The 8549-nt window shown below is 40.1% G+C and overlaps 1 protein-coding gene across 3 annotated transcripts in view; it reads right to left on the bottom strand.

Annotated features, from left to right (window-relative positions):
- Positions 1 to 4103: 4103 nt before the first annotated feature.
- The window catches only part of mc4r (melanocortin 4 receptor), a 37367-nt gene continuing 32921 nt past the window's right edge, over positions 4104 to 8549 (bottom strand). For 2 of the 3 annotated variants that reach the window (XM_020600552.1, XM_020600566.1), the window contains exons 4-5: positions 7442 to 7527; positions 4104 to 6638 (exon numbers count right to left, since the gene is read on the bottom strand). In XM_020600552.1, coding sequence (XP_020456208.1) covers positions 5426 to 6406 — 981 coding nt within the window. In that variant the 5' untranslated portion in view covers positions 6407 to 6638; positions 7442 to 7527 and the 3' untranslated portion in view covers positions 4104 to 5425. The remainder of the gene's footprint in view (positions 6639 to 7441; positions 7528 to 8549) is intronic. The other variant, XM_020600561.1, reaches the window with a different exon arrangement.

The following is an 8549-nucleotide window of genomic DNA, read 5'->3' as shown; positions in this document are numbered from 1 at the left end:
TAGCCTTTGGCTTTATGGCAGGTTCTTTTCCTCCTGCAGGGGAGTGAGCTTGTAGGAGTGCTGATAAAGAACTTTGATGTGTATTTTAAAGAAGAAAATCATGAAGTCTCAGGCCTCCGACAGGGGCTGCTCTGTTGAAATCTTGCACAGGAATGGGTTGTTATGGTGACTCTAGCATCCTTGTGCCTGCTCTCTCTCAGGGGAAAATGAAGAATACAGGAAAACAAATATACAGTATATTTTCCACTTGTAAATCAACAAGAAGAACGTGAAGAAACAACATTTGCACTGATAACATCTTGCTGATTCACTGGCCATGTGGTGCGATGAGTGCATAGATGCTACATGGTCGGCAGTCAGGCGAGCTGACGATGCTGCAGCTTCCACCCAGCTAATCAAGATTCAGCTGCAAAATGGATTCTGGTGATGATGCACCACAGCCTAGGGAGCAGAGAGATGGTCTACTGTATCACTATGATACACTGGAAACAGATGCATTTTAGCAAAGGAAAGGATGAGACCAAGTTAGTCTGTCAGACAAAAGAGAATTTCTTGATTAAATGATCCTGACTTTTCTTCTAGAGCCACCAAAAGGTTTGCATTTGTAAATCTGAGTGAAATGTCTCAACAACTATTGAATGGATAACCATAAAATGTGCTACAGACATTCAAGTCCTTCTAAAGCTGAACTGCAATAACATTTGTGATCCTTTGTTTCATCTAGTGCTGTCAAATTAGATTATGACCAAATATGAAATTTATGTCTCAGTGTTTTGATATTTAGTTACCTTATCACACTGAACATGATATAAATTATTCCAGCTTAAAATCAGCATCTTAATATTACCCCTGCTAGTGTGTTAGCATGCTGACGTTAGCAGTCAGCTTCACTCCGCTGCTAGCGCTGTAGGTATAGGCTCTTATTTACTCCTGTACTTCAGTTCATTTGGTCCAGAGCACAGGGGAAAAATATATACTCTGCTGCATTTTAATGTCTCTTTAGTTCCTATTTACACTGACTTTTTTATATATATGAAGCATGGAGTAAACATGAAGTCATATACTGTAAACTGAAAGTAACATGAGCTGAAAACCATTGTAAAAGTCAGATTAATACATCAGTAAATCACTTAGAGCCAAAACTGACCTTAGCAAATGATCCCACTCTGACTCAAATCTCCAGTAAAAATGAATTAATGCACTAAGCATCAGCAGTCAGCCATTAAAGAATCAGATGTCAGCACTGATCAAGCAAAAATGCCAAGACGTCAGCAAAACATGAAATTAAAACAATGTAAAATCGATAAAATGTAATAAAACAGCAAAAAGATACGAAGATAATGATAAATATTATAAATGTGCAGAAGTAACCATCTCTGGAACACAATCAGTCTCACTGCTGCTGATGTGGGTGTACATGTGATAGAAGCATTAAATGTAGACCCGAGTTAATCAGCAAAAACCACCAAGTAATCAAGACGACAATGTGCAGTACCTCTGACTTAGTCGATAAACGCCAATTATCAAATCAAATTTTCTTCCATTTACAAACTAAACAGAAACTTCAAATCAAAAAAGTCAGATAGAAAGAAAAGAAAGTCTCAGGTAAATCTCAGACAGAAATTTTACCAGGAAGTCCCACTGAGATCAAACTCTTCTCACTTTTATCAAGTTGGAAACATGCTTTTCTAATATTTAAGGTGAACATAAAAATCTATTCTGCATCTTTTGAATTGCAGTTTCAGTGAATAGTCAAACATTTCTCTCTTTACTTACCTAAACATTGAAAGCTTTTTTTCGGCTCTTTTAACCAGTGGAACTCAGAGAGACGAAGCGGACCACTTGGATATATAAAAAAACCGTGCTGGTTTATTCAAAGAATCACAGGCAAAATTAACATTACACATCCAGGTATCTTCCACCTCCAATACTGAGCGCAGGCAGATGAAGAATGAAAAGACCCTGAACCACAATAGGCCTATACATTTATCACTTCGGTTGGGCTAGCCCCATACTACACAGGGACGTCAAACCGTGGCGTCACCTGATATGCCAGCTTTACAGCTGACCATAGCAGTAGTCAAAACATGGAGAGAATCAATGTGTGTGAGTGTTGATTAAGTGGTGTGTATCTAAGAACATTCTGACATGACATCTAGTGACATGTCATGACATTAAACATAAGAAAATATTATGAGTACAATTACGGTTAAACATATAATAATAATAATCATCCTGCCTGCTGACAATCAAACTTTTTCTATCTAGTTATCCTTGACCATATGCACCCTGCAAAACTCATGAGAATGACTAAGCATTTAAACTAGACATCCTGTCTCCACTAAACATTTCTAATACAACAAGTATCTAACCAATTTCTATCTGACTAAAAAATACCTAACAACATCAAAGCCGTCTGTACACTGAATGTGGTTTAGATATGATTGGAATGTTTTTATGGAGCCGGTAGAAAGTTAGGCTTAAGTTATTTGTCATTCACATTCTGGACAATGCTTTTGTGCAAAATAATACATTTTGACTCCCAGTGGAGCACAATGGTGTAACCTAGAGGTATCCAGATACCCAATATTTCTTTTTCTCTCTTTACACAGCTGATGCTAGAAACCATAAAGGGGTCTGCAAGCATGTGAGGTGAATTCTCTGTGACTGTTATACGTGTACCCCACTGAAAGTGCAGCGCCAAAATGTGGCAGGAACATCCTAGTGACATTTTCTTCCATTGTGCCAAATAAATGATGTGATGTATCTGGGGTCAAGATGACACTGGAAACGGGAGTGAATGCTGAGTCACTGCATTTTTATTTTTGTAACAAATTTCACATTTCATTCAGCTTTGTGCAAAGATCACATCCCTTACTGCATAAAATGAATACTTTCCTGTATTACAGCAGCATATACAAACAATCTTAGTTTCAATGCACCCTTCAAAACAAGCTAAACAAAAAATATGCCACATATTTTCAGCCAATACAACCTTGAAGTCTGTTAAAGTATCAATTTGTCACAGTGATGCCTCTAAAGTAATGTTGAATCTAGATTTAGATGAACTTTGTCTTGGACATGCATACAGCACCAGCTGTTACAAAATCAAAATATAATCAACATACATTACTCACACAGCACCTACACTACCTTATATAGTATCGCTGAACATTATACAACAATTATAAACAAAAAATCCTCAGTGCAATACCTGGAAATATACATTGTACAGATTATACAGATATGTACAGGTCTCTATTTTTATTCCTATTTATCTCGTTTCCTAATGAACATTCCTTTGTCTGTCTGCATTGTTTACTGCCTGCTCATACTGTTCATTTTGTTATACTACACAGCCTTATGTTGGTTTATTGTTTACTTGCCCCTTGCGGGGATATGTACATGCACATTGAGCGCCGCTGTGCCAGAGTCAAATTCCTTGTGTCCAATACACCTGGCCAATAAAGCTGATTCTGATAAGCATTTAAAAAGTATTACAGGGAATGTTATGTCTTAACTAACTTGCCTTTCAAAGCCTTAATAGACATGGGGGCAAAATAATTTTTAAACCGTTTAAGTCTGCACAAACAGACTAAAGCGTGTGTCTGAAGGCAGGAGCTGATAGGAGGGAGAAATCCTCTGGTCCTGTCTGATAATCATTTCACTCAATTTTCAATGCTGGTTAAAGCCGCAATCAAACCACCGAGAAGAGATTTATTTTCCAGAGTTACAAATGTTTTATTTAATTCAGATTCAGCATAATGAAAAGCTATGTGGGAACTGTCCTCACACACTGTGCTACATCTTTCTTCCGCACTAAATATTCAGGTCTGGTTCACATGAGCAACTATGGTTTGTCAGTGGTATTATTTTTGTACCTTTTTGTTATATACACCAAGTATGGTTGTTTTCAAGTAAGAGGTTTTTTTTCTGGCAAAGCAGAGTCAGCAAATGAGTTTGTGTTTTGTATTGTTTTGTTTACCAGGTAAAGCACTTCAGTCATATTTTAGTTGTTTTTAAGTGCTAAGTAAATAAAGGTTGAGTCCTTGTGTGCAGGGCAAAGCCTGCACCTCAGAGGAACACTCACAAACACCTGTTACTCGGGTGGCATTATTATTTATTGAAGTGGCAGCAGCAATTCACAGGATGCAGTGGTCAAGCAAACGCCACCATATCGGCACATTACTCAAATTCCAGGCAAAGTTTTACATTGTTTTTCTTCTGAGCTTAAAAATGTTAAGTTTAAAAGCCATATATAATTAAGGCAAAGCCAAAAACAGCATTTAGACTGTTTACATCAGCTTCTGAAATACTGTCACAGAGAATATGGTTGCTCTTTACATCACAGTGCAACGATTTAAGGCAAGGATAAAAAGCAACAAGTTACCCATCACATATAAAAAAAAATATAACCTGTTGCGTTACACAAACATTAAGACAAAATGCCTTTTTTACAGTCACATATACATGCCGAGACGGAGAGCTCAGCAGTTTCAATGCCATGTCTGGCATCGGCTTTTTTTGTCCTCACCCCTTCAAACCCAGTGAGTGATTCTTCACCTGTAAAATCCAATGTTTTAAACAAGTCGGAAAATCTCATAAGCATCAGAAAACAATGTGTGGTTAACATGCTGAGCAACAAAGAACAGAAATGTGGCAGTTTGTATTTGCACCCAGTTTAATCTTTGTACTTGTCTTTTTGACAGCAGCTTGGGAAATGACATAGAACACCTCTTTTCAACAGACCAGCCAGTTTGAACCGAACCATTTCCAAACACAGTTGACTTCTACATTGGCAGCTTTACCTCTATTTATGTAAAATACAGGCTGATCGAACTGTTTAGATGAGCAGGATGTTCCTTCATCTCCTCTGGCATAGCATACATGAGGGAATTCAGCAGGTAGTAATGGCTTTCTCCTCATCACTGTATCTTAGTAAAACTATGAGGATTACATTCTCAAGCAGAGGTAGTCTGTCATATATTATGTCACTCTGTTAAATATCCAGTAAACCATATAAAGTACCATTTATGTTCTGTGGTGCAGCAGCTGTGCATTTAAGTGCTATAATTTTTGTAGACATCAAATCTTTATAAAAAAATCTGACTATTTTCTTTAACACAGAACAAGAAAGGCGAGTTGTGTTAAACCACATTTTGTGCATTGGTTCAAACACATTCTGGTCATATTTAATTTAAATTGCACTTTAGACGCACTGACTGCAAAACACAGCATAACAGAACTGCAATACTTTATGTTACAGGGTGTTTGTAAACCTACCTCTTTCAACAACCTGACTCACAAAACCTGAGGCGAGCGCCCTACTTATGAACCGTTTACAGCCGACTGCGAGAGCAGAGTCTGCCCACAGTGATGACAAATAACCTGCAGATTGTGGCTGTGCTGACGTTTAACGGGCAGCTCACACACACAGGAGAGTATGTGAGCAGCAGAAAATCTCTTTGAAGGTTTTTCTCATTTCTTGGCTGCGAAAAGCATAGATGATGGGGTCAATGATGGAGTTGCACATGATGAGAATGAGGTACATGTTGAAGTGGGACATGAAGCAGGCGCAGTACGGATTTGTGGGGCAGGTGATCATGAGAATGAGATGAAGGAAAAATGGTGCCCAGCATACCACAAACACCCCGAGGAGGATAGTGAGGGTGATGGCGCCCTTCATGTTGGCTCGCTGCTGGATGGGCGCGTTTCCTGGTAGCGCCGCAATCCGCTTCATGTGCAAGCGTGCCAACAGGAACATGTGGACATACAGTGATGCCATGAGCAACAGCATGGTGAAGAACATGGTGATGAGGCAGATGAGCACCGTGGTGCTCTCCGAGTAGATGATGAACAAAATGCCAGACATGGTGCAGGAGGTCCAGATGCTGCTGATGACAAACATCGCTCTTCGCAGAGTGACAATATTGTGGTATCGCAGAGCGTAGAATATGGTGATGTAGCGGTCAACGGCGATGGCCAACAAGCTGCAGATGGATGCTAACAGAGAGCTACAGATCATAGAGTCAAACACATTATCCATGCTTCTAATCAGCGTGACGGGGATGGTGAGGCTGCCTCCATTGATAAGTGCTATGACAATAGTCTCGGAGGCATTGGAGACACTGACCAGCATGTCAGCAATAGCAAGGCTACAAATGAAAAAGTACATAGGTGAGTGAAGGTTCTTGTTTATGATTATAGCAGCAACAACCAAGATGTTCTCCAGCAGGCTGATGATGCCCAGAGTGAGGAAAACCTCGGTGGAAATCAGCAGCTGTCCGTAACATCCTGCAGATGGGTCCTTCTCAGCTGAGAGGTCCTTGTGAAGTGGCACCGTGCCTGGGGGTTGGCTCTTGTTGTGGTAGCCTTGGCTCAGCCCATGGTATTCTGTGGTGTTCATCGTCTCCTTTGAAGTTGTCTTCTTTGATTGAGTCTTGTTTTGTCTTAAAATCTCAGCTTTGTGTGGCTTTCAGTGCTCCTCATTATCTGCAGCACGGCCTTGGCACTTCTGACGGGAATGAAAAATTCTTTTCCACTGTTCCTTCTTCCCTTCAAGGCAGTTTTCTTCAAACATCTGCTGCAGTTGTTACTCAGCCAAAAACAAGCTGACGTTCTCGTCTCATCTCTCAACTCTGGAGCGAAACAATGTGTAGTAAGAAGTTAAAATAAATGTTCCCTAAAAAGACAGGAGAAACACAAGTGGAAGGAGCGAGGCAGAAACAAAAGGTGCGTGCAGGAAGGACAATGTGTGAAGCTGATTAACAGTGAAAGGGAACGTGAGAGATGGAGAGAGCCGAGCGCAGCAGCTCGCTGAGCTGGCACAGGCAGATTATCACTCTGCAGGCTACTGTGGTCTCCCCTCTCTTTCAGTGTTATTATATCAGGAACACACACAGATCCCCCCACACACACACACACACACAAACACCCGCCCCTGTAGTCAGATATCCTATTGGTTCGCTGAGAAGTTGAGAGGAGGAGCAAAGTTTGATGATGCACAAGAGCAAATTTAAACATGAATGGGTTTAAGAAACTTGATTTTCTGAATAAAGGGGGATTTCATGCTTTAACTTGTTATTTAAACTTGAAATGCTAAGTTGATATATGAAATAAAATGACAGGTTTTCACTCAACAGTGAAAACATCAGATATAGTGAATGATGAGCTGTAGTAGAGAGATGCAGTGTCAGGGTAGCGAAGCCATCTGCACCCTATAGCTTTCAACTAGTGGCATGGAGCTGAAGCCAATCCCAGCTGACACTGGGTGAGAGGTGGGGTCCACCCTGGACAGGTCACCAGCCTATCACAGGGCTGACATGTAGACAAACAACCCCACACACTGACACTCACTACGAGCAATTTAGAGTCACCAGTCAACATAAGCTGCATGTCTTTGGACTGCAGGAGGAAGCTGGAGTAGCTGAAGAGAACCCACGCTGGCACAGAGAAAACATGCAGACTCAAATCCAGAACCTTCTTGCTGTGAGGCGACACCGCTAACCACCACAACCCCGTGCCACCCTTAAAAGAAACAAAGCCAATTAATTATACTGGGGAGCTGGTATCAAACTGTATGATCCTGACCCATATAGTTAAGAGGCCCTGAACAGGAGGAACTACAATTTACTAAACAGAATTAAATACATGACTCCACCTTCAAAATAATAGCTAAATACTAAACACATTTAAATGCCGAGCTTTAGACCCACTACTGTATTTTGTGTATTAAAAGCATATTGAATAAACAGAAATACGAAGGCATGAGCAGCTGATAGTCAAGTATAACTCTCTCGTAACAGTGCAAATAAACTGCTAATCACTCTGAAGTCAATGTACAGCAGCAGCTCTGAGTAATACTGAGTAGACTTATTATAATATTAGAGCTTCAGCTGCACCTATGCTTTTGGGTGAAGTGTACATTTAGAGAAAAATGCTTCACTTAATTGACATCTGAAGAATCTAATCAGCTTAATGCACGAAAGGAAGGTACAGTACGAACACCAAAGGAGAGTGCAGCCAAGGCCATTTCTTCTCTTAATGAAATGCCTTTTAAAAGCTGTTACCATGGTAAAGGTGCAGAGTGAGTTGGTGGATTAAAACAATCTGTAGCTGTATTTCTGGAATGAAAATCAATCCCCAAAAATTTGCTTTTCTCCTTATCTTTGAACTTTACACAGCACTCACCAAATGTCCATGTTAATTACAATGAAATTTTACTTAGAAATACAGTTTAACAACAAAAGACGGAGGCAACACTGTTTTACCGACCTTTACTCTCCAAGCAAGTTAATGGTAGTTTTTTCAAAAGTAAATCGTGGATAATCTGGTTACTGCCAGGAGCCACATGTTTGCTTCGAGTAGCGGTGCAGCCCTACATCCTGTAGCACTTAAAGCAGCAACAGCAACATACTGTGTATATACTCTACAGCTGACAGTGTTCACGTTCCTGCATCAACACTTTTATTGTCTTCATTAAAAATGGCAGCAGACTGGGAGATTACAATAATAAAGATAAGCATGTTTTGTGGTTGTTTTAATGGCCA

The sequence above is a fragment of the Monopterus albus genome, unplaced genomic scaffold (assembly GCF_001952655.1).
Source record: "Monopterus albus unplaced genomic scaffold, M_albus_1.0 scaffold3.1, whole genome shotgun sequence".
Lineage (NCBI taxonomy): Eukaryota > Metazoa > Chordata > Actinopteri > Synbranchiformes > Synbranchidae > Monopterus > Monopterus albus.
Note: the sequence above shows the minus strand (reverse complement) of the source record. Positions and strands in the feature narration are given on the sequence as shown.